Genomic DNA, 27,999 nt, shown 5'->3' on the forward strand with positions numbered 1-27,999 from the left:
ATGATATGAACTTTCCACATTTGAATCACTCTGCACGTGCCAGTGTATGATTTACTGTGCTTGCACAACAAGCAAAATTTTTATCTTTTTTTTACTATCTATAATTGTTATTGATACATCAGTATGTGTTAAATAGTTATAGCTGTTTGCAGTTGTTATAATCATTTTGAATTTATCTGAACACTTATTTTATGAATTTTTCTCTTTTGTAGACAAGGAAAGGTTGTCTGGAGACAGCTCTCTGTTGGTCCAGTAATTCTTGTTGCTTCCATTTCTTACTTAGGTGGAAGCATGTTTTGATTTTAGAAGCTTATGGAATAATTCCAGCCCAACATATTGTATAATTTGGATTTATTTTTGTATTGTGTTGCTAGTATCTTAATGTCTAGAATTTTCTGAAAACAAATACCAACTACAGTTTCATATCTTTACTCCGTAATGGAATATATTTTTCAAACCAACAATTCATTTCATGGCATCATTGCTAAAAAGAAAAATTATCTTCACAAAGATTTAAAGTCAGTTACTTTGGTCCAGAAGGGTGTCCATTATTCAGGAATACACATTTTCAATAACTTATCAGCAGCCATAAAAAGTTTAACTACTGTACTAATAAAGTGCAGTTGTAGAGAAGCTCAAAGGATTTACTGATGGCCATCTCCTCCTTCTCCGTTGATAAATTTCTTAGCAGAATCAAGTGATGTGTACATGTTATTATTAATATCAAATAATGGGAGCATTATGTACAATGTGACATCTGTACAACTTCAGTGCAGTAATGTGATCAATGTAAATAAGTGTTGTAAAATGATTTTTCTATTTGATGATGTGTGGCTACAATAGCCTAAGAGTTGTCATATGCACCTTTGTTTGAACATCTACATGTTTTGTGGCAAATTTGCCATTAACTTTTAAATGTATATGTGTGTAAGGTTTTTGACATAATTGCACTTCTATGAAAATCATTTAATTTAGAATCTGTGGAATATACAAAAGCATACTTTTTTTTGTAAATATTATTGTGTAGTCTTGTTTCCTGACATGTTTTACATCCTAGAGGATCCCCTCACTATGGATCTATAGGAATGATAAGTACATCTATTGTAATCAACCTGCAACTGTAAGAAAAGTCTCATTGGTAGTCACTACTTTTTCACGTGTGGGACTTATCAGTAAAGTTGCCCATCACTTCCAGTGCCCTCATTGGGTGAATCATGTTTCTGACATGCTCATGCTTCAAGGCATATGGAAGTCTAGTAATTGCCCATTATTATGGAAGTCAGAGACCTGTATTTCTCTCTGTTAATGCTAGTTTGGAGACAGGTAATGGATCAACAGGATAAACCAGAGCATTAGATACCATCCCTTGACTTTGACCAGTGATGTCATAACAAGTCCCAAGATGCAGCACAAACATGATTTCTAAATGCTGGCCAAGGGTGTTACATGCTCCCATTGTGCCAAAAATGTACATCAAAAAATATTGAAGTTAATGGGGCAGTGATAAGAAATTAGCACTTTTGAACAAGGACAAACTAATATCTAAAATAACAGCCACAAAATCATGATGCAGCAAAATACACAAAACCATGGCTGATTTGAAAGATGCAAAAAACACAAAAGTAATGCAAACCAACTACACTGAAGAGCCAAAGAAATTGGTATACGTCTCTAATATTGTGTAGGGCCCCTGTGAGCACGCAGAAGTTTTGCAACATGACGTGGCACGGACTCGACTAATGTCTGAAGTAGAGCTGGAGGAAATTGACACCATGAATCTTGAAGAGCTGTCCATAAATCCGTGAGAGTATGGGGGTGTGGAAATCTCTCCTGAACAGCATGTTGCAAGGCATCTCAGATATGCTTAATCATGTTCATGACTGGGGAGTTTGGTGGGCAGTGGAAGTGTTTAAACTCAGAAGAGTGTTCCTGGAGCCACTCTGTAGCAGTGCTGGATGTGTGGGGTATTGCATTGTCCTGCTGGAATTGCCCAAGTCCATTGGAATGCACAATGGACATAAATGGATGCAGGTGACCAGACAGGATTCGTATGTATGGGTCACCTGTCAGAGTCGTATCTAGACGTATCGGGGATCCCATATCACTCCCAACTGCACACGCCCCACACCATTGTAGAACCTACATCAGCTTGGTTAGTCCCCAGCTGACATTCAGGGTCCATGGATTCATGAGTAGTTTTCATAACCGTACACGTCCATCCGCTCAATACAATTTGAAATCAGACTCGTCCGACCAGGCAAAGGTTTCCAGTCATCAACAGTCCAATGTTGGTGTTGATGGACCTAGGCGAGGCATACAGTTTTGTGTCATGCAGTCATCAAGGATACATGGGTGGATCTTCGGCTTGAAAGGCCCATATCGATGCTGTTTTATTGAATGGTTTACATGCAGACACTTGTTGATGGCCCAGCATTGAAATCTGCAGCAATTTGTGGAAGGGTTGATTTCTGCCATGTTGGAATGATTCTCTTTAGTTGTCATTAGTTCTATTCTTGCAGGATTTTTTTCCAGCCACAGCAATGTCGGAGATTTGATGTTTTACCAGATTCCTGATATTCAGGGTAAAATCGTGAAGTGGCTGCAAGGGAAAATCCCCACTTCATTGCTACCTCAGAGATGCTGTCTCCCATCACTCATGTGCCTACTATAACACCATGTTGAAACTCAGTCAAATCTTGATAACCTGTCATCGTAGCAATCTAACAATTGCGCCAGACACTTGTTGTCTTCTATAGGTGTTGCCGACCGAAGCGCTGTATTCTGCATGTTTACATACCTCTATATTTGAATACACATGCCTATACCAGTTTCTTTGGCGTTCCAGTGTATAACTGGTATTGAAAACATCACTTAACATATGTAGCTCAACTTACGAGACTGATAACAATACAGAAAGCCAAAAACCAAAATCAGTATAAAAATGGTATAAAAATGAGACAAATACCATATGTGTCTGTAAGGAGGGGAAAAAAGAGGCACTTCCAATCCTTCCTCTGGGATCTGAAGCATAAATTTTCTATTCATTTCCAGATTCTCACATGCTTCAAGATGTGCATGGATAACCATCAATTCTGTAGTATGTAACAAGTTATTTGTGTAACTAAAATTTAGTTGTTGTGGCATGACACGTATCAAAACTGACAAACTCTTTTAGGTAATAAGTGAAACTCATTTATATCATAAATAGAAATTTTTGAGTCTTGCCACCTCCCCCATCTCCCTCCCTCAAAAATGTTTGAATGCCCATGACCAGTACATAGTGAAATATCACAAGACCTAATGAAATGTAGTATCAAAAACCTCACCTAACCTGTACAGCTCAACATAAAATGCCAATACCAATACAAAAGCCAAAAACTGATAGCAATACAAAAAGTCCAAAAAGATGCCAGTACACATAACCACAAATTGTGGGAATTGATGAAACACTGTATCAAAATAAAACAAATAATTAATAGCTTAGCGTGACTATAACTCACAAACTGACCCCTGTTCTCTGAAGGCAAGTAGCATGCCATTCAAGAATTTTATATTCAAAAGGAAAAAGCATACATAAATAATTCCAAGTTCATGTAAACTGTTATCACCACTTTTGCTTGTTAGTAGGGCAGTGAAAGATGATTAATTACTGACTGATTGGGATTGTAAGCTCATTAATGAATAATGTGACCCGTGGCAACTATACTGTCTCATGGCTCAAAACTGATGAGGAATATTAAAGGCTCAGGTTAACTCTTTTGATGTACATACTCCCAGTTTATCTAGGAGGAAACGTTCAAGTACATACGTAATGTCTTTGAATGAGATTCAGTCTGTGAGGTTAGAAGAATATGTAACACTAATGCTGCTTTGATGTTTCCTTGAGTTATTGTAGCTAGCTAGTGAATAAATTAACTGTTCCAGGTGTGGCTGGTGAACCGATTCCCATTACTAGCGAGGAGGACATTTTTAACTGCATTGACTTTAAGTATAGGAAACCAGAAGAAAGAGACTGGTGAACAGAACTGCTCAGGACAGCTCTAGAGAACACTGATGTACTTATATAATAGGAATAGAAACCCAGTACTTATACATGTCTTTGCTTAAAACTTTCGATTGAGAGATTGTCTGATAAACTGTATTAATTTAGCACATTGTAATAACTGAAAATTTTTTAATACATGATTTATGAACATCCAAAATAATTGTCCAGTATTGTCAACTTATGTCTCCTATATCCAATTTATCTGTATTTATTTAGTTCATGAATGACCTTTAGTTGAATTTAATTTTATATGATACTATAGGAAATATTATGAACAGCAAGTATGCATGTAATATACGTCATACTGAACACAGAAAACACTCAGTAGTGTAATCAAAACAGTTGCACCTTAGGAAATAATCCTAAAAAGGGTAAAGGGGGAAGGTGAATCCAAAGTGAAACTACTGGTGAAAAGAAAGAGAAAATAAAGAGAAAAAAGAGAAATAAGACGACAGGAAAGATTTCGAAATGCAAAGGTGACAATAACAAACGTAATTGTTGGGTTCAAATTAATGATATGGTTATAATAGAAGGAAACATTCCACGAAGGAAAAATATACCTAAAAACAAAGATGGATATGTGTGTGTGTGCGAGTGTATACCCGTCCTTTTTTCCCCCTAAGGTAAGTCTTTCCGCTCCCGGGACTGGAATGACTCCTTACCCTCTCCCTTAAAACCCACATCCTTTCGTCTTTCCCTCTCCTTCCCTCTTTCCTGATGAGGCAACAGTTTGTTGCGAAAGCTTGAATTTTGTGTGTATGTTTGTGTTCGTTTGTGTGTCTGTCGACCTGCCAGCACTTTAATTTGGTAAGTCACATCATCTTTGTTTTTTATATATATATATATATATATATATATATATATATATATATATATATATATATATATATTTAAAAAGAAAGATGATGAGACTTACCAAACAAAAGCGCTGGCAGGTCGATAGACACACAAACAAACACAAACATACACACAAAATCTAGCTTTCGCAACCAATGGTTGCCTCGTCAGGAAAGAGGGAAGGAGAGGGAAAGACAAAAGGATTTGGGTTTTAAGGGAGAGGGTAAGGAGTCATTCCAATCCCGGGAGCGGAAAGACTTACCTTAGGGGGAAAAAAGGACAGGTATACACTCGCACACACACACATATCCATCCTCATATACACAGACACAAGCAGACATTTGTAAAGGCAAAGAGTTTGGGCAGAGATGTCAGTCGGGGCGGATGTACAAAGGCAAAGATGATGTTGAAAGACAGGTGAGGTATGAGCGGCGGCAAATTGAAATTAGAAATTAGCGGAGATTGAGGCCTGGCGGATAGCGAGAAGAGAGGATATGCTGAAGGGCAAGTTCCCATCTCCGGAGTTCTGACAGGTTGGTGTTAGTGGGAAGTATCCAGATAACCCGGACGGTGTAACACTGTGCCAAGATGTGCTGGCCGTGCACCAAGGCATGTTTAGCCACAGGGTGATCCTCATTACCAACAAACACTGTCTGCCTGTGTCCATTCATGCGAATGGACAGTTTGTTGCTGGTCATTCCCACATAGAACGCTTCACAGTGTAGGCAGGTCAGTTGGTAAATCACGTGGGTGCTTTCACACGTGGCTCTGCCTTTGATCGTGTACACCTTCCGGGTTACAGGACTGGAATAGGTGGTGGTGGGAGGGTGCATGGGACAGGTTTTACACCGGGGGCGGTTACAGGGGTAGGAGCCAGAGGGTAGGGAAGGTGGTCTGGGGATTTCATAGGGATGAACTAAAAGGTTGCGAAGGTTAGGTGGACGGCGGAAAGACACTCTTGGTGGAGTGGGGAGGATTTCATGAAGGATGGATCTCATTTCAGGGCAGGATTTGAGGAAGTCGTATCCCTGCTGGAGAGCCACATTCAGAATCTGATCCAGTCCCGGAAAGTATCCTGTCACAAGTGGGGCACTTTTGGGGTTCTTCTGTGGAAGGTTCCGGGTTTGAGGAGATGAGGAAGTGGCTCTGGTTATTTGCTTGTGTACCAGGTCGGGAGGGTAGTTACGGGATGCAAAAGCTGTTTTCAGGTTGTTGGTGTAGTGGTTCAAGGATTCCGGACTGGAGCAGATTCGTTTGCCACGAAGACCTAGGCTGTAGGGAAGGGACCGTTTGATGTGGAATGGGTGGCAGCTGTCATAATGGAGGTACTGTTGCTTGTTGGTGGGTTTGATGTGGACGGACGTGTGAAGCTGGCCATTGGACAGGTGGAGGTCAACGTCAAGGAAAGTGGCATGGGATTTGGAGTAGGACCAGGTGAATCTGATGGAACCAAAGGAGTTGAGGTTGGAGAGGAAATTCTGGAGTTCTTCTTCACTGTGAGTCCAGATCATGAAAATGTCATCAATAAATCTGTACCAAACTTCGGGTTGGCAGGCCTGGGTAACCAAGAAGGCTTCCTCTAAGCGACCCATGAATAGGTTGGCATACGAGGGGGCCATCCGTAGTGTTGTCTGAAAGCTGACGCAGTCCCTCAGTCACATACTCCCGACGATCAAGTACCACAGTTGTGGAACCCTTGTCAGCCGGAAGAATGACGATGGATCGGTCAGCCTTCAGATCACGGATAGCCTGGGCTTCAGCAGTGGTGATGTTGGGAGTAGGATTAAGGTTTTTTAAGAAGGATTGAGAGGCAAGGCTGGAAGTCAGAAATTCCTGGAAGGTTAGGAGAGGGTGATTTTGAGGAAGAGGAGGTGGGTCCCGCTGTGACGGAGGACGGAACTGTTCCAGGCATGGTTCAATGCCTGGAACAGTTCCGTCCTCCGTCACAGCGGGACCCACCTCCTCTTCCTCAAAATCACCCTCTCCTAACCTTCCAGGAATTTCTGACTTCCAGCCTTGCCTCTCAATCCTTCTTAAAAAACCTTAATCCTACTCCCAACATCACCACTGCTGAAGCCCAGGCTATCCGTGATCTGAAGGCTGACCGATCCATCGTCATTCTTCCGGCTGACAAGGGTTCCACAACTGTGGTACTTGATCGTCGGGAGTATGTGACTGAGGGACTGCGTCAGCTTTCAGACAACACTACTTACAAAGTTTGCCAAGGCAATCCCATTCCTGATGTCCAGGCGGAGCTTCAAGGAATCCTCAGAACCTTAGGCCCCTTACAAAACCTTTCACCCGACTCCATCAACCTCCTGACCCCACCAACACCCCGCACCCCTACCTTCTACCTTCTTCCCAAAATTCACAAACCCAATCATCCCGGCCGTCCCATTGTAGCTGGTTACCAAGCCCCCACCGAACGCATCTCTGCCTACGTAGATCAACACCTTCAACCCATTACATGCAGTCTCCCATCCTTCATCAAAGACACCAACCACTTTCTCGAACGCCTGGAATCCCTACCCAGTCTGTTACCCCCGGAAACCATCCTTGTAACCATTGATGCCACTTCCTTATACACAAATATTCCGCATGTCCAGGGCCTCGCTGCGATGGAGCACTTCCTTTCACGCCGATCACCTGCCGCCCTACCTAAAACCTCTTTCCTCATTACCTTAGCCAGCTTCATCCTGACCCACAACTTCTTCACTTTTGAAGGCCAGACATACCAACAATTAAAGGGAACAGCCATGGGTACCAGGATGGCCCCCTCGTATGCCAACCTATTCATGGGTCGCTTAGAGGAAGCCTTCTTGGTTACCCAGGCCTGCCAACCCGAAGTTTGGTACAGATTTATTGATGACATTTTCATGATCTGGACTCACAGTGAAGAAGAACTCCAGAATTTCCTCTCCAACCTCAACTCCTTTGGTTCCATCAGATTCACCTGGTCCTACTCCAAATCCCATGCCACTTTCCTTGACGTTGACCTCCACCTGTCCAATGGCCAGCTTCACACGTCCGTCCACATCAAACCCACCAACAAGCAACAGTACCTCCATTATGACAGCTGCCACCCATTCCACATCAAACGGTCCCTTCCCTACAGCCTAGGTCTTCGTGGCAAACGAATCTGCTCCAGTCCGGAATCCTTGAACCACTACACCAACAACCTGAAAACAGCTTTTGCATCCCGTAACTACCCTCCCGACCTGGTACACAAGCAAATAACCAGAGCCACTTCCTCATCTCCTCAAACCCGGAACCTTCCACAGAAGAACCCCAAAAGTGCCCCACTTGTGACAGGATACTTTCCGGGACTGGATCAGATTCTGAATGTGGCTCTCCAGCAGGGATACGACTTCCTCAAATCCTGCCCTGAAATGAGATCCATCCTTCATGAAATCCTCCCCACTCCACCAAGAGTGTCTTTCCGCCGTCCACCTAACCTTCGCAACCTTTTAGTTCATCCCTATGAAATCCCCAGACCACCTTCCCTACCCTCTGGCTCCTACCCCTGTAACCGCCCCCGGTGTAAAACCTGTCCCATGCACCCTCCCACCACCACCTATTCCAGTCCTGTAACCCGGAAGGTGTACACGATCAAAGGCAGAGCCACGTGTGAAAGCACCCACGTGATTTACCAACTGACCTGCCTACACTGTGAAGCGTTCTATGTGGGAATGACCAGCAACAAACTGTCCATTCGCATGAATGGACACAGGCAGACAGTGTTTGTTGGTAATGAGGATCACCCTGTGGCTAAACATGCCTTGGTGCACGGCCAGCACATCTTGGCACAGTGTTACACCGTCCGGGTTATCTGGATACTTCCCACTAACACCAACCTGTCAGAACTCCGGAGATGGGAACTTGCCCTTCAGCATATCCTCTCTTCTCGCTATCCGCCAGGCCTCAATCTCCGCTAATTTCTAATTTCAATTTGCCGCCGCTCATACCTCACCTGTCTTTCAACATCATCTTTGCCTTTGTACATCCGCCCCGACTGACATCTCTGCCCAAACTCTTTGCCTTTACAAATGTCTGCTTGTGTCTGTGTATATGAGGATGGATATGTGTGTGTGTGCGAGTGTATACCTGTCCTTTTTTCCCCCTAAGGTAAGTCTTTCCGCTCCCGGGATTGGAATGACTCCTTACCCTCTCCCTTAAAACCCAAATCCTTTTGTCTTTCCCTCTCCTTCCCTCTTTCCTGACGAGGCAACCATTGGTTGCGAAAGCTAGATTTTGTGTGTATGTTTGTGTTTATTTGTGTGTCTATCGACCTGCCAGCGCTTTTGTTTGGTAAGTCTCATCATCTTTCTTTTTAAATATATTTTTCCCACGTGGAACGTTTCCCTCTATTATATATATATATATATATATATATATATATATATATATATATATAATAGAGGGAAACATTCCACGTGGGAAAAATATATTTAAAAGAAAGATGATGAGACTTACCCAACAAAAGCGCTGGCAGGTCGATAGACACACAAATAAACACAAACATACACACAAAACTCTAGCTTTCGCAACCAACGGTTGCCTCGTCAGGAAAGAGGGAAGGAGAAGGAAAGACAAAAGGATATGGGTTTTAAGGGAGAGGGTAAGGAGTCATTCCAATCCCGGGAGCGGAAAGACTTACCTTAGGGGGAAAAAAGTACAGGTATACACTCGCACACACACACATATCCATCCATACATACAAGACACAAGCAGACATTTGTAAAGGCAAAGAGTTTGAGCAGAGATGTCAGTCGGGACGGAAGTATAGAGGCAAAGATGATGTTGAAAGACAGGTGAGGTATGAGCGGCGACAGATTGAAATTAGGAATTAGCGGAGATTGAGGCCTGGCGGATAGCGAGAAGAGAGGATATGCTGAAGGGCAAGTTCCCATCTCCGGAGTTCTGACAGGTTGGTGTTAGTGGGAAGTATCCAGATAACCCGGACGGTGTAACACTGTGCCAAGATGTGCTGGCCGTGCACCAAGGCATGTTTAGCCACAGGGTGATCCTCATTACCAACAAACACTGTCTGCCTGTGTCCATTCATGCGAATGGACAGTTTGTTGCTGGTCATTCCCACATAGAACGCTTCACAGTGTAGGCAGGTCAGTTGGTAAATCACGTGGGTGCTTTCACACGTGGCTCTGCCTTTGATCGTGTACACCTTCCGGGTTACAGGACTGGAATAGGTGGTGGTGGGAGGGTGCATGGGACAGGTTTTACACCGGGGGCGGTTACAGGGGTAGGAGCCAGAGGGTAGGGAAGGTGGTTTGGGGATTTCATAGGGATGAACTAAGAGGTTACGAAGGTTAGGTGGACGGCGGAAAGACACTCTTGGTGGAGTGGGGAGGATTTCATGAAGGATGGATCTCATTTCAGGGCAGGATTTGAGGAAGTCGTATCCCTGCTGGAGAGCCACATTCAGAATCTGATCCAGTCCCGGAAAGTATCCTGTCACAAGTGGGGCACTTTTGGGGTTCTTCTGTGGAAGGTTCCGGGTTTGAGGAGATGAGGAAGTGGCTCTGGTTATTTGCTTCTGTACCAGGTCGGGAGGGTAGTTACGGGATGCAAAAGCTGTTTTCAGGTTGTTGGTGTAATGGTTCAAGGATTCCGGACTGGAGCAGATTCGTTTGCCACGAAGACCTAGGCTGTAGGGAAGGGACCGTTTGATGTGGAATGGGTGGCAGCTGTCATAATGGAGGTACTGTTGCTTGTTGGTGGGTTTGATGTGGACGGACGTGTGAAGCTGGCCATTGGACAGGTGGAGGTCAACGTCAAGGAAAGTGGCATGGGATTTAGAGTAGGACCAGGTGAATCTGATGGAACCAAAGGAGTTGAGGTTGGAGAGGAAATTCTGGAGTTCTTCTTCACTGTGAGTCCAGATCATGAAAATGTCATCAATAAATCTGTACCAAACTTTGGGTTGGCAGGCCTGGGTAACCAAGAAGGCTTCCTCTAAGCGACCCATGAATAGGTTGGCGTACGAGGGGGCCATCCTGGTACCCATGGCTGTTCCCTTTAATTGTTGGTATGTCTGGCCTTCAAAAGTGAAGAAGTTGTGGGTTAGGATGAAGCTGGCTAAGGTAATGAGGAAAGAGGTTTTAGGTAGGGCGGCAGGTGATCGGCGTGAAAGGAAGTGCTCCATCGCAGCAGGGCCTCGCTGCGATGGAGCACTTCCTTTCACGCCGATCACCTGCCGCCCTACCTAAAACCTCTTTCCTCATTACCTTAGCCAGCTTCATCCTGACCCACAACTTCTTCACTTTTGAAGGCCAGACATACCAACAATTAAAGGGAACAGCCATGGGTACCAGGATGGCCCCCTCGTACGCCAACCTATTCATGGGTCGCTTAGAGGAATCCTTCTTGGTTACCCAGGCCTGCCAACCCAAAGTTTGGTACAGATTTATTGATGACATTTTCATGATCTGGACTCACAGTGAAGAAGAACTCCAGAATTTCCTCTCCAACCTCAACTCCTTTGGTTCCATCAGATTCACCTGGTCCTACTCTAAATCCCATGCCACTTTCCTTGACGTTGACCTCCACCTGTCCAATGGCCAGCTTCACACGTCCGTCCACATCAAACCCACCAACAAGCAACAGTACCTCCATTATGACAGCTGCCACCCATTCCACATCAAACGGGCCCTTCCCTACAGCCTAGGTCTTCGTGGCAAACGAATCTGCTCCAGTCCGGAATCCTTGAACCATTACACCAACAACCTGAAAACAGCTTTTGCATCCCGTAACTACCCTCCCGACCTGGTACAGAAGCAAATAACCAGAGCCACTTCCTCATCTCCTCAAACCCGGAACCTTCCACAGAAGAACCCCAAAAGTGCCCCACTTGTGACAGGATACTTTCCGGGACTGGATCAGATTCTGAATGTGGCTCTCCAGCAGGGATACGACTTCCTCAAATCCTGCCCTGAAATGAGATCCATCCTTCATGAAATCCTCCCCACTCCACCAAGAGTGTCTTTCCGCCGTCCACCTAACCTTCGTAACCTCTTAGTTCATCCCTATGAAATCCCCAAACCACCTTCCCTACCCTCTGGCTCCTACCCCTGTAACCGCCCCCGGTGTAAAACCTGTCCCATGCACCCTCCCACCACCACCTATTCCAGTCCTGTAACCCGGAAGGTGTACACGATCAAAGGCAGAGCCACGTGTGAAAGCACCCACGTGATTTACCAACTGACCTGCCTACACTGTGAAGCGTTCTATGTGGGAATGACCAGCAACAAACTGTCCATTCGCATGAATGGACACAGGCAGACAGTGTTTGTTGGTAATGAGGATCACCCTGTGGCTAAACATGCCTTGGTGCACGGCCAGCACATCTTGGCACAGTGTTACACCGTCCGGGTTATCTGGATACTTCCCACTAACACCAACCTGTCAGAACTCCGGAGATGGGAACTTGCCCTTCAGCATATCCTCTCTTCTCGCTATCCGCCAGGCCTCAATCTCCGCTAATTCCTAATTTCAATCTGCCGCCGCTCATACCTCACCTGTCTTTCAACATCATCTTTGCCTCTATACTTCCGTCCCGACTGACATCTCTGCTCAAACTCTTTGCCTTTACAAATGTCTGCTTGTGTCTTGTATGTATGGATGGATATGTGTGTGTGTGCGAGTGTATACCTGTACTTTTTTCCCCCTAAGGTAAGTCTTTCCGCTCCCGGGATTGGAATGACTCCTTACCCTCTCCCTTAAAACCCATATCCTTTTGTCTTTCCTTCTCCTTCCCTCTTTCCTGACGAGGCAACCGTTGGTTGCGAAAGCTAGAGTTTTGTGTGTATGTTTGTGTTTATTTGTGTATCTATCGACCTGCCAGCGCTTTTGTTGGGTAAGTCTCATCATATATATATATATATATATATATATATATATATATATATATATATATATATATATATATATATATATATGATATGGTTAATAGAAGGAAACATTCCACATAGGAAAAATATACCTAAAAACAAAGATGATGTGACTTACCAAATGAAAGTGCTGGCAGGTCGACAGACACACAAACGAACACAAACATACACACAAAATTCAAGCTTTCGCAACAAACTGTTGCCTCATCAGGAAAGAGGGAAGGAGAGGGAAAGACGAAAGGATGTGGGTTTTAAGGGAGAGGGTAAGGAGTCATTCCAGTCCCGGGAGCGGAAAGACTTACCTTAGGGGGAAAAAAGGACGGGTATACACTCGCGCGCACACACACACACACACACACATCCATCCACACATATACAGACACAAGCAGACATATTTAAAGACAAAGAGTTTGGGCAGAGATGTCAGTCGAGGCAGAAGTGCAGAGGCAAAGATGTTGTTGAATGACATGTGAGGTAGGCCTCAATCTCCGCTAATTTCAAGTTGCCACCACTCATACCTCACCTGTCATTCAACAACATCTTTGCCTCTGCACTTCTGCCTCGACTGACATCTCTGCCCAAACTCTTTGTCTTTAAATATGTCTGCTTGTGTCTGTATATGTGTGGATGGATATGTGTGTGTGTGTGTGCGAATGTATACCCGTCCTTTTTTCCCCCTAAGGTAAGTCTTTCCGCTCCCGGGACTGGAATGACTCCTTACCCTCTCCCTTAAAACCCACATCCTTTCGTCTTTCCCTCTCCTTCCCTCTTTCCTGATGAGGCAACAGTTTGTTGCGAAAGCTTGAATTTTGTGTGTATGTTTGTGTTCGTTTGCGTGTCTGTCGACCTGCCAGCACTTTCATTTGCTAAGTCACATCATCTTTGTTTTTAGGTATATATATATATATATATATATATATATATATATATATATATATATATATAAAAACAAAGATGATGTGACTTACCAAATGAAAGTGCTGGCAGGTCGACAGACACACAAACATACACACAAAATTCAAGCTTTCGCAACAAACTGTTGCCTCATCGTATATATATATATATATATATATATATATATATAAAAAAACAAAGATGATGTGACTTACCAAATGAAAGTGCTGGCAGGTCGACAGACACACAAACGAACACAAACATACACACAAAATTCAAGCTTTCGCAACAAACTGTTGCCTCATCAGGAAAGAGGGAAGGAGAGGGAAAGACGAAAGGATGTGGGTTTTAAGGGAGAGGGTAAGGAGTCATTCCAGTCCCGGGAGCGGAAAGAGTTACCTTAGGGGGAAAAAAGGACGGGTACACACTCGCACACACACACATATCCATCCACACATATACAGACACAAGCAGACATATTAAAAGACAAAGAGTTTATTATTCTAGTGTGATTTTTCTTTTATTGATATTTATTAACAGGAACCACATAATGTGAAGAATTACCATTACTCCAACAGCAACTAAGCGGTGCTGTTGCATGGCAGTGACAGTCAGTGCGGGCCAGGGTGATGCTGTCACTGATGGAGTGCTGGTTTTTCTTCATGTTCCACTGGCAGTGTTAATACATACTGATTAAACAAATATCAAGACAGACTAATTTGGGACCACTGTATTGAGTGGGCATATACAATTCTACTTTAAAAATAATTTTATGGTGTTCATGAAAGACATGATCAGCAGTATTTGTTGGGCTTACTCCAGCTACACACTGCAAAAACTAAATGCAAATACCTGCGGAAACAAGATTCTTAGAGCAGGTGTCCACTAGCAAGTAAATTTCCACAAGTCACTTGTAGGAGCTACTTCTGCAAGTTGTTTGACGTTGAAACTCCCCCAGCAAGTTGACTTCTGCAAGTTTCATCTACTTGCAGAATTAGGTTCCACAAGTTAATGGAAACACTTCCTAGTTTGTTGCTGCAAGTGCCTGCCAAACAGGTCAGTCTCTGGAAGTTTTTCTCAATCTTGCAAAAGTTTTGTGTGTTGAATGGCAATATAAAAGTGTCAGTGTCAAAAGGAGAATGGTGCAAAGACAGATGGACAGAAAGAAATGTACTATAGGAGTCACGAAACATAAATAATTGGTAACTATCAGCCACAAAAGTGCAAAATGAATCTAGTGATTAATTTGTTTCACCAGAAGGGGACGTAAAATGGCAGTATAGTCATCTTTAAATTTTAGCATGAACATAAACGTTTGTAATAATTACTATTTGTAAAAATTGAAGAGTAATTAAAAGGTGCTCTTCTGGTGACACAGCTTGCAGCATTTTTGTATATTGTTTTCAAATGAAATTACATTTGCAATAAAAGTAATAAATATTGTTTGCAAAAATAAAAGAGTAATTAAAAGGTGATCCCAAGGCGATACAGATAACAAAATTTTGGTATCTTGTTTTTGAGTGCATTACATTTGTAATAAAAGTAATAAATGTTGATTGTAAAAATCTAAGAATAAGTAAAAGGTGATCTCTTGGTGATACAATTTGCAGTATTTTTGTGTCCTATTTTCAAATATTTTATTGTAAAATAGACAAGAGATTTTTGGACATTGCATACGAAATTCTCAGAAAGTTTTTAATCTGAGTGAAGTCAACTGATTTTTGTTCATTCAGTAATGTTTCTTGATAATTTATATATGTATACATTATTATTTGTTCATACACACACATTTTTTTCTTTTCTTAACTTTTTGATTTTCTTAACCATTTTTTTCTTCAATAATAATAACCATGACACTGTAAACATCCACTTGCCTATTCACTATGAAACTCTAGTGAAACAATAGTTTCTTGCAGCAAGTTTTGGTGATAAACATATCAGTAAATTAACCTATTATGCCTTTTCATTCACTGCTTTCATATGGCATCATATTTTGGGGCAATTTGTCATTAAAAGAGAAAGTATTCATTGCACAGAAGCATTTAATCAGAATAATAGCTGGAGCCCACCCAAGATCACCTTGCAGACCTTTATTTAAGGAACTCGGGATATTCACAGTACCTTCTCAATACATATAATCACTTATGAAATTTGTCATTAATAACCCATCCCAATTCAAAAATAACAGTGAATTGCATAGCTACAACACTAGAAGAAAGGATGATATTCACTATTCTAGATTAAATCTCACTTTGGCACAGAAAGGGGTGAATTATGCTACCACAAAAATCTATGGTCATTTGCCAAATAGTATTAAAAGTCTGACAGATAGCCAACCAACATTTAAAAGCAAATTAAAAGAATTTCTGAATGACAACTCCTACTCAATAGATGAATTCTTAGATATGAAGTAGTAACTGTTGTTGTTGTTGTTGTTGTGGTCTTCAGTCCTGAGACTGGTTTGATGCAGCTCTCCATGCCACTCTATCCTGTGCAAGCTTCTTCATCTCCCAGTAACTACTGCAACCTACATCCTTCTGACTCTGCATAGTGTATTCATCTCTTGGTCTCCCTCTACGATTTTTACCCTCCACGCTGCCCTCCAGTACTAAATTGGTGATCCCTTGATGCCTCAGAACATGTCCTACCAACCGATCCCTTCTTCTAGTCAAGTTGTGCCACAAATTTCTCTTCTCCCCAATCCTATTCAATACCTCCTCATTAGTTATGTGATCTACCCATCTAATCTTCAGCATTCTTCTGTAGCATCACATTTCAAAAGCTTCTATTCTCTTCTTGTCCAAACTATTTATCGTCCATGTTTCACTTCCATACATGGCTACACTCCATACAAATACTTTCAGAAACAACTTCCTGACACTTAAATCTATACTCGATGTTAACAAATTTCTCTTCTTCAGAAACACTTTCCTTGCCACTGCCAGTCTACATTTTATATCCTCTCAACTCCGACCATCATCAGTTATTTTGCTCCCCAAATAGCAAAACTCCTTTACTACTTTAAGTGTTTCTTCTACATCTACATCTACATTTATACTCCGCAAGCCACCCAACGGCGTGTGGCGGAGGGCACTTAACGTGCCACTGTCATTACCTCCCTTTCCTGTTCCTGTCGCGTATGGTTCGCGGGAAGAACGACTGTCTGAAAGCCTCTGTGTGCGCTCTAATCTCTCTAATTTTACATTCGTGATCTCCTCGGGAGGTATAAGCAGGGGGAAGCAATCTATTCGATACCTCATCCAGAAACGCACCCTCTCGAAACCTGGCAAGCAAGCTACACCATGATGCAGAGCGCCTCTCTTGCAGAGTCTGCCGCTTGAGTTTGTTAAACATCTCCGTAACGCTATCACGGTTACCAAATAACCCTGTGATGAAACGTGCCGCTCTTCTTTGGATCTTCTCTATCTCCTCCGTCAACCCGATCTGGTACGGATCCCACACTGATGAGCAATACTCAAGTATAGGTCGAACGAGTGTTTTGTAAGCCACCTCCTTTGTTGATGGACTACATTCTCTAAGGACTCTCCCAATGAATGTCAACCTGGTACCCGCCTTACCAACAATTAATTTTATATGATCATTCCACTTCAAATCGTTCCGCACGCGTACTCCCAGATATTTTACAGAAGTAACTGCTTCCAGTGTTTGTTCTGCTATCATATAATCATACAATAAAGGATCCTTCTTTCTATGTATTCGCAATACATTATATTTGTCTATGTTAATGGTCAGTTGCCACTCCCTGCACCAAGTGCCTATCCGCTGCAGATCTTCCTGCATTTCGCTACAATTTTCTAATGCTGCAACCTCTCTGTATACTACAGCATCATCCGCGAAAAGCCGCATGGAACTTCCGACACTATCTACTAGGTCATTTGTATATATTGTGAAAAGCAATGGTCCCATAACACTCCCATGTGGCACTCCAGAGGTTACTTTAACGTCTGTAGACATTTCTCCATTGATAACAACATGCTGTGTTCTGTTTGTTAAAAAGTCTTCAATCCAGCCACACAGCTGGTCTGATATTCCATAGGCTCTTACTTTGTTTATCAGGCGACAGTGCGAAACTGTATCGAACGCCTTCCGGAAGTCAAGAAAAATAGCATCTACCTGGGAGCCTGTATCTAATATTTTCTGGGTCTCATGAACAAATAAAGCGAGTTGGGTCTCACATGATCGCTGTTTCTGGTATCCATGTTGATTCCTACATAGTAGATTCTGGGTTTCCAAAAACGACATGATACTCGAGCAAAAAACATGTTCTAAAATTCTACAACAGATCAACGTCAGAGATATAGGTCTATAGTTTTGCGCATCTGCTCGACGACCCTTCTTGAAGACTGGGACTACCTGTGCTCTTTTCCAATCATTTGGAACCTTCAATTCCTCTAGAGACTTGCGGTATACGGCTGTTAGAAGGGGGGCAAGTTCTTTCGCGTACTCTGTGTAGAATCGAAATGGTATCCCGTCAGGTCCAGTGGACTTTCCTCTGTTGAGTGATTCCAGTTGCTTTTCTATTCCTTGGATTCTTATTTCGCTGTCAGCCATTTTTTCGTTTGTGCGAGGATTTAGAGAAGGAACTGCAGTGCAGTCTTCCTCTTTGAAACAGCTTTGGAAAAAGGTGTTTAGTATTTCAGCTTTACGCGTGTCATCCTCTGTTTCAATGCCATCATCATCACGGAGTGTCTGGATATGCTGTTTCGAGCCACTTACTGATTTAACGTAAGACCAGAACTTCCTAGGATTTTCTGTCAAGTCGGTACATAGAATTTTACTTTCGAATTCACTGAACGCTTCATGCATAGCCCTCTTTACGCTAACTTTGACATCGTGTAGCTTCTGTTTGTCTGAGAGGTTTTGGCTGCGTTTAAACTTGGAGTGATGCTCTCTTTGCTTTCGCAGTAGTTTCCTAACTTTGTTGTTGTACCACGGTGGGTCTTTCCCGTCCCTCACAGTTTTACTCGGCACGTACCTGTCTAAAATGCATTTTACGATTGCCTTGAACTTCTTCCATAAACACTCAACATTGTCAGTGTCGGAACAGAAATTTTCGTTTTGGTCTGTTAGGTAGTCTGAAATCTGCCTTCTATTACTCTTGCTAAACAGATAAACCTTCCTCCCTTTTTTATATTCCTATTAACTTCCATATTCAGGGATGCTGCAACGGCCTTATGATCACTGATTCCCTGTTCTGCACATACAGAGTCGAAAAGTTCGGGTCTGTTTGTTATCAGTAGGTCCAAGATGTTATCTCCACGAGTCGGTTCTCTGTTTAATTGCTCGAGGTAATTTTTGGATAGTGCACTCAGTATAATGTCACTCGATGCTCTGTCCCTACCACCCGTCCTAAACATCTGAGTGTCCCAGTCTATATCTGGTAAATTGAAATCTTCACCTAAGACTATAACATGCTGAGAAAATTTATGTGAAATGTATTCCAAATTTTCTCTCAGTTGTTCTGCCACTAATGCAACTGAGTCGGGAGGTCGGTAAAAGGAGCCAATTACTAACCTAGCTCGGTTGTTGAGTGTAACCTCCACCCATAATAATTCACAGGAACTATCCACTTCTACTTCACTACAGGATAAACTACTACTAACAGCGCCGAACACTCCACCACCGGTTGCATGCAATCTATCCTTTTTAAACACCGTCTGTACCTTTGTAAAAATTTCGGCAGAATTTATCTCTGGCTTCAGCCAGCTTTCTGTACCTATAACGATTTCAGCTTCGGTGCTTTCTATCAGCGCTTGAAGTTCCGGTACTTTACCAACGCAGCTTCGACAGTTTACAATTACAATACCGATTGCTGCTTGGTCCCCGCATGTCCTGACTTTGCCCCGCACCCGTTGAGGCTGTTGCCCTTTCTGTACTTGCCCAAGGCCATCTAACCTAAAAAACCGCCCAACCCACGCCACACAACCCCTGCTACCCATGTAGCTGCTTGTTGCGTGTAGTGGACTCCTGACCTATCCAGCAGAACCCGAAACCTCACCACCCTATGGCGCAAGTCTCATTTCCTAATCTAACTCCCTCAGCATCACCCGACTTAATTCGACTACATTCCATGATCCTCATTTTGCTTTTGTTGATGTTCATCTTATATCCTCCTTTCAAGACACTATCCATTCCGTTCAGCTGCTCTTCCAAGTCCTTTGCTGTCTCTGACAGAATTACAATGTCATCGGCGAACCTCAAAGTTTTTATTTCTTCTCCATGGATTTTAAAACCTACTCCGAATTTTTCTTTTGTTTCCTTCACTGCTTGCTCAATATACAGATTGAATAACATTGGGGAGAGGCTACAACCCTGTCTCATTCCCTTCCCAACCACTGCTTCCCTTTCATGTCCCTCAACTCTTATAACTGCCATCTGGTTTCTGTACAAATTGTAAATAGCCTTTCGCTCCCTGTATTTTACCCCTGCTACCTTCAGAATTTGAAAGAGAGTATTCCAGTCAACATTGTCAAAAGCTTTCTCTAAGTCTACAAATGCTAGAAACATAGGTTTGCCTTTCCTTAATCTAGCTTCTAAGATAAGTCGTAGGGTCAGTATTGCCTCACGTGTTCCAATATTCCTACGGAATCCAAACTGATCTTCCCCGAGGTCGGCTTCTACTAGTTTTTCCTTCGTCTGTAAAGAATTCGCGTTAGTATTTTGCAGCCGTGACTTATTAAACTGATAGTTCGGTAATTTTCACATCTGTCGACACCTGCTTTCTTTGGGATTGGAATTATTATATTCTTCTTGAAGTCTGAGGGTATTTCACCTGTCTCATATATCTTGCTCACCAGATGGTAGAGTTTTGTCAGGACTGGCTCTCCCAAGGCTGTCAGTAGTTTTAATGGAATGTTGTATACTCCCGGGGCCTTGTTTCGACTCAGGTCTTTCAGTGCTCTGTCAAACTCTTCGCGCACTATCATATCTCCCATTTCATCTTCATCTACATCCTCTTCCATTTCCATAACATTGTCCTCAAGTACATCGCCCTTGTATAGACCCTCTATATACTCCTTCCACCTTTCTCTTCCCCTTCTTTGCTTAGCACTGGGTTTCCATCTGAGCTCTTGATATTCATACAAGTGGTTCTCTTTTCTCCAAAGGTCTCTTTAATTTTCCTGTAGGCAGTATCTATCTTACACCTCGTGAGATAAGCCTCTACATCCTTACATTTGTCCTCTAGCCATCCCTGCTTAGCCATTTTGCACTTCCTGTCGATCTCATTTTTGAGACGTTTGTATTCTTTTTTGCCTGCTTCATTTACTGCATTTTTGTATTTTGTCCTTTCAGCAATTAAATTCATTATCTCTTCTGTTAGCCAAGGATTTCTAGCAGCCCTCGTCTTTTTACCTACTTGATCCTCTGCTGCCTTCACTACTTCATCCCTCAAAGCTACGCATTCTTCTTCTACTGTATTTCTTTCCCCCATTACTGTCAATTGTTCCCTTATGCTCTCCTTGAAACTCTGTACAACCTCTGGTTATTTCAGTTTATCCAGGTCCCATATCCTTCAATTCCCACCTTTTTGCAGTTCCTTCAGTTTTTATCTACAGTTCATAACCAATAGATTGTGGTCAGAATCCACATCTGCCCCTGGAAATGTTTTACAATTTAAAACGTGGTTCCTAAATCTTTGTCTTACCATTATATAATCTATCTGATACCTACTAGTATCTCCAGGATTCTTCCATGTATACAACCTTCTTTTATGATTCTTGAACCAAGTATTAGCTATGATTAAATTGTACTCTGTGCAAAATTCTACAAGGCGGGTTCCTCTTTCATTTCTTCCCCCCAATCCATATTCACCTACTACGTTTCCTTTTCTCCCTTTTCCTACACTCGAATTCCAGTCACGCATGACTATTAAATTTTCGTCTCCCTTCACTATCTGAATAATTTCTTTTATTTCCTCATACATTTCTTCAATTTCTTCATCATCTGCAGAGCTAGTTGGCATATAAACTTGTACTACTGTGGTAGGCGTGAGCTTCGTGTCTATCTTGGCCACAATAATGCGTTCACTATGCTGTTTGTAGTATCTTATCTGCACTCCTATTTTTTTATTCATTATTAAACCTACTCCTGCATTACTCCTATTTGATTTTGTATTTATAACGCTGTATTCACTTGACCAAAAGTCTTGTTCCTCCTGCCACCGAACTTCATTAATTCCCACTATGACTAACTTTAACCTATCCATTTGCCTTTTTAAATTTTCTAACCTACCTGCCTGATTAAGGGATCTGACATTCCACGCTCCGATCCGTAGAACACCTGTTTTCTTTCTCCTGATAACGACGTCCTCCTGAGTAGTCCCCGCCCGGAGATCCGAATGGGGGACTATTTTACCTCCGGAATATTTTACCCAAGAGGACGCCATCATTATTTAGTCATACAGTAAAGCTACATGCCCTCGGGAAAAATTACGGCTGTAGTTTCCCCTTGCTTCCAGCCGTTCGCAGTACCAGCACAGCAAGGCCGTTTTGGCTAGTGTTACAAGGCCAGATCAGTCAATCATCCACACTGTTACCCCTGCAACTACTGAAAAGGCTGCTGCCCCTCTTCAGGAACCACACGTTTGTCTGGCCTCTCAACAGATACCTCTCCACTATGGTTGCACCTACGGTACGGCTATCTGTATTGCTGAGGCACGCAAGCCTCCCCACCGACGGCAAGGTCCATTGTTCATGGGGGGTAGTAACTTAAAAAAAAATTACTTAATTAATTATTTTGTGTAAAGAAAACTTATGTTAAAGTGGCATGTTCCACATCATTATGAAATGTCGTATTCATGATCTATGGAACAAGGATTAATGTATGTATGTATGAAATTAGCTTGCCCATGAGGCTTGCTGGGAGCAATGGTCAGTATTCAAGGATATGACAAATGAACGATCATTTGAAGCAAAAAGGTCTGGTAAATATGGACTCTAAAATGCATACCGTAAGAGCTATAAGTACTTGTTCATATTCAGTGCTGTGAAACACATCTCTTCTACTGAATACATGCTCATATCTCTTAAGGTATGCATTTTAGAGCCCATCTTTGGTAGACAGTTTTTTCTTTTTTGGCCCATACTACCTCCTCCCAAAATATGGAAAGCAACGAGTTTGCAGTAGAAGAGATTTATTTCACAGTATTGAGGATGAAGTAGTGCTTATATCTCAAAAGGCATCCATCTTGGAGCCCATGTTTACTAGATTTTTTTCGCTTCGAGTGATCATTACCATCATGACCCTGAATACTGACCATTTCTTTTGTGACACCTTGTGTGTTTGCACACCTACATAAAGATGTAAAAGTTAAGATACCTATAATTCTGAAGCAGTTTCTGCATGTTTCAGAAGGCCACCTTAAAATTATACTAACATTTTTTTTCTCTCAGTGTAAACCCTTTTTGCTTAATGACTATTTGAGTTTCCCCACACTGCACCTCTGTATGACAGGTGTGGTTCAAAGAGTCTTTGATATACCATGCATGGTAGCTGTTTGTCTGCATAATGTGATAGCTGCTTCATTATGAATATAATGAAGTCCTGTTTCTTACAGATAGAATTAAAAACTGTTTCCATTTAATCTCATTATCTGCACTAGTGCCTAAGAATCTAGTGGATTCTATTTGTTCCAGACTTGTTTCAACTACCTCTAAATCCACACGCTCAGACTTCTATCTGTTTTAGAACAATGCATACATAATCTTCTTATGACCAGTTCATTTCCCGTGAATCATTGGACAGTGTCATTTGCAGAAATATATGTGCTTCATTCAAGCTGTTTCACATTTTGAGCACTATTCAGTACTGCCATGTCATTTGCATACAATATTTTCTTCTCTTTCAGTTTAACTCCTGTATCATTTTATAAATAGATTACACAGCAATGACATCATTACTGAACCCGGTGGCACCCCATGTTTCATGCTTCTGTTTCTGACTGGTATTTGTTCCCAGTTGATACACACCAGTTACTGTTGTGTAGGTGTGATTGTATCCACTCTCCTGATTGCCTTCGAATGCCATAGTTTTACTATTTTTGTATCAGTATTTCATGGACAGTGGTGCTGAATGATTTGGAGAGATCCAGAAACATTGGGAATACATCTTTTTTTTCATCTACTAAGTGTGTAATTTATTTCTGTCAGTTGACAATATCTGATGTTGTGCATTTACCCTTTCTGAAAGCATACTGTGATACTACAAAAATGCTGTGTTTGTCCAGGAAAGTGCTAATTTGTTATACATAAACATATCGAGGATTTTTGAGAACCTGTTGTCAGTGAAACTGGTCATTAGTTGTTGGTGTACTCCTGATCCCCTTTCTTGTTTTTATGGAAAACTTACACCTCTGAAAGAGCTGTTTTCTGTGTCCAGCCATTGTGTGATCATTTGTTCACTTACTGCCTTATTGTTATTATGCAAATTGGTTTTCTGTCATAATCAGCTGATTTCTTGGACTTTAGTTTCTGTATATTTTTTCTTAGTTCGTCTTTTGTGACTGCTTTCAAGAACTATATAATTTTTGGTACGGTAATGCTGTTCCATTCTGGGCTGTTTCTTTCCAGTTTTAAGCTCTCTACCACATTTAGATAATTATCACTACATATGTTTGCTATTTCTGTACCATCTATAACCATTTTTCTGTCTATTTTCACTGACGTGGACTATGTTCTTTGTTTGAGCCTACTTTTTCCTTCTGTCCTGCTTTAATTATTTTCCAGGTTGCCTTTAATGTTTTTTTGAGCTTGTTATGGTGGTGTTAATTGCTTTTGCTTTTGCATCTCTCATTACTTTTCTATACTTTAATTGTAATACTTTATAGTTTTCAGTGTTGCCAGTCTGTCCCAGTCCCTGCAGCTTCCTACATTGTTCTAATATTTCACTGATTATCTCCAATGTATGATCCTGCAGCTCTTACTTGGATGAATGCAACGTTAAATGATATTTAGTTGTAGTAATAAATAAATCATACTTTTCATTTACATTCTGTGCCTGTTGGGTTTTGATCTGGTTTTCCGTAATTAATATTGTTTCAAAGATGTTAATATTTTGCTCACGGATAATCCTGACTTCTTTAGTTGTTCTTATTGAGTGTGCTATGATGTCATTACTTGTATACCAGCTGTCTGTGATGATCACATATTTCTGTCTGAACTTCATGTGACTCATAGCCACTTCTACTAATATTGATAATGATATATTTAAAAAGAAAGATGATGAGACTTACCAAACAAAAGCGCTGGCAGGTCGATAGACACACAAACAAACACAAACATACACACAAAAATCTAGCTTTCGCAACCAACGGTTGCCTCGTCAGGAAAGAGGGAAGGAGAAGGAAAGACAAAAGGATATGGGTTTTAAGGGAGAGGGTAAGGAGTCATTCCAATCCCGGGAGCGGAAAGACTTACCTTAGGGGAAAAAAAGGATAGGTATACACTCGCACACACACACATATCCATCCGCATATACACAGACACAAGCAGACATTTGTAAAGGCAAAGAGGCTCTTTGCCTTTACAAATGTCTGCTTGTGTCTGTGTATATGCGGATGGATATGTGTGTGTGTGCGAGTGTATACCTATCCTTTTTTTCCCCTAAGGTAAGTCTTTCCGCTCCCGGGATTGGAATGACTCCTTACTCTCTCCCTTAAAACCCATATCCTTTTGTCTTTCCTTCTCCTTCCCTCTTTCCTGACGAGGCAACCGTTGGTTGCGAAAGCTAGATTTTTGTGTGTATGTTTGTGTTTGTTTGTGTGTCTATCGACCTGCCAGCGCTTTTGTTTGGTAAGTCTCATCATCTTTCTTTTTAAATATATTTTTCCCACGTGGAATGTTTCCCTCTATTATATTCATATTGATAATGATATTTTCAGTAACAGCCTGACCCTGAGAGGTCACTCTTTTTAAAACAAATGTTGTTGCCCTAACATTATAATGTTGTAACAATTCTTCAAAATCATGTTTTTTGTCATTTTTCCATGTCAGTATTAAAGTTTCCACATATAACAATTTTTCTCTTAATATTAATTCATTCAGGAAGATGCTAATATTGCCACCTTACATCTGTATATACAAAACACTCTTAAGTCATCTGTTATTACACCAATAATTTCAAAGTATTTTTCTTTAGCTATGTGTAATCTCATGTCTTCATGGTTTAGTCTTCAGGAGCTTTCCTTTTTTAACATACAGCATGTTAAAAAAAAGTATTCCATACATAAAAAGGTAATAGTGTGGACCAAAACACAAGAAAAAGTGCAGTAAACATGGGCTCTAAAATGCATACCTTTAGAGCTACGGGTACTTGTTCAGTAGAAGAGAGATGTTTCACTGTAGCAAAGATGAAGAAATGCTCATAACTTTTAAGATATGCAGTTTAGAACCCATGTTTACTGAAAAATTTTTCCTCAGTTTAGTCCATACTACCATCTCTCAAAACATTGAAAGCAAAGACATGGCAGTAGAAGAGATGTGTGATGCCTATGTCTGGTTGTATTTCACATATTACTACTTCTGCTTCAAGTTTATTCGATCTTCTGGTATAGTGTTTATATGTAATTTTCCTTTTGATGACTTACATGTTGTAGACTGTGTTCTGAAATTATACTCTATAGTACCTCCTTTTTTGTTTGGTTAGCTTTCTCAGCAAGAGAATCTGATTTTTTCACTCCACTAAGCCATATTAGTTTCCCTGTTTCAATTATTTTGCAGACATTAGTAAGCATTCTGCCAGATGTTACAGGTCTCAGTCTATTTAAATAATGATTATCCTTTCCTAGGCAGTTTTCACATAGGAATTTGTTTGGATGTACGAAAACTGCCCAAGACTATGAAATTCTTCTTTGATGGCACAGTTTATCTTGCAGATATATTTACTGCTCAATATATCACAATCACAATGGCACATGGACAACGTATAGTACTTTGGGTACTACAGTCCAGTACTGAGAAAATAGTGTATCTCCAGATGATGTCTTTCCATTAACAAAGTAAATTTTACACAGCTGAGTGCTAAATGAATGATGGGAATTACTGATAGTGAACACTGATTTTTCATGCTACTGTCATATCATAAAAGACACTGTGTTAGCAGAGGAGGCTAAATGAAATGAAGTGATCCCTATTCAAAACGTTTTAAGTCTGTGGAGAACTCAAACATATACTGGAGTGTTATGACACCCAGGCAACTATTATCACTCATGATCTCACTGCCAGGCTCCCAACAAGTGCAAATCTTTTGTTTCCGCACTGATTTTCTCCTGCATTTTCCACAATACATGGAAACTATTCTGACCCTCATGCAAGAGCTAACTGGAGTATGAAATATTTAAATTTAAGTGTTTTGTAAAGTGGCTAATGCACCATTTTTTGTTTAGCGAAAATCCAGCATTAAGCATCTGTTTACTGATGTATTACAAGCTTTTATATTGTGTGTGTGTGAAAATTTTTAGGAAATATTTGATGTTTTTATTCTACAATTTTTAATGCTTTTGCTCATCTTAGCTCCACTCATCTCCACAGACTTGGGAATAGATGGTAAACACCTTGCTGTTGTCAACCAAATAATTCTGTCATCATGATGTGAAATATTTCATTCAGAAAGTGTGAGAGTAATGTCAGAATCTGATAAACTATATGCATCCCGTGGACTGTGCTGAATGCTGAGTGCCTCAGGGAGCTGAGATACCAATAGCTGAATTGGGATTTGGCAAACCTGAGTTTCTGAAACTGTAGGCTCTTCAGTGCCACTAGTCTAGTGTCATATCTTTGATTTTGGTTCATTGTGGCAGAAGTGTCATTGGGAATAGAAATGTTGGGTTAACCTGTGAGCCCAGTATCATACATTTAATTGTAAGCTGAGAGCATCAGTTCAGCCACAAATTGTAGGAACCAAATATTAATAAGTATCTTCTACTTGTACAGACAGTAGAGGGAAATTTGTAAAGGAGATAGTGAGGGCCACATTGAAGGCTCTTGGTAGGAGCAGGATTAAAATCCCATCCTGCCATCCTGATTTAGGTTTTATATGTTTTCTGTTAATTGGATAGTTCCTTCGAATAGGTCATAGATGGTTCCTGCCCTATCTCATCCAATCCATTTGGTCGTCTTCTTTAATGACCTTATTGTCAATAGAACATTGAACACTAATGCTTCTCCTGTATAAGCAGAAATCTCCCATTCATAGATTTTCTGAAAGCAAAGTTTCTCCCTTCGCATCTTACTTCCATGCCAAGCTATTGATGGCATGTGACCATATACCTGCATGCTACGGTCACTGGTTGCAGGCAGA

General features: G+C 41.4%; 1 protein-coding gene across 1 annotated transcript in view; it reads left to right on the top strand.

The window, feature by feature from the left end:
- The window catches only part of LOC126166621 (DNA polymerase beta-like), a 56,512-nt gene extending 52,351 nt beyond the window's left edge, over positions 1-4,161 (top strand). The window contains exon 7 of the mRNA XM_049920417.1: positions 3,925-4,161. Coding sequence (XP_049776374.1) covers positions 3,925-4,019 — 95 coding nt within the window. The 3' untranslated portion in view covers positions 4,020-4,161. The remainder of the gene's footprint in view (positions 1-3,924) is intronic.
- The last annotated feature ends 23,838 nt before the right edge of the window (positions 4,162-27,999 follow it).

This window comes from Schistocerca cancellata, chromosome 1 (assembly GCF_023864275.1).
Source record: "Schistocerca cancellata isolate TAMUIC-IGC-003103 chromosome 1, iqSchCanc2.1, whole genome shotgun sequence".
NCBI lineage: Eukaryota > Metazoa > Arthropoda > Insecta > Orthoptera > Acrididae > Schistocerca > Schistocerca cancellata.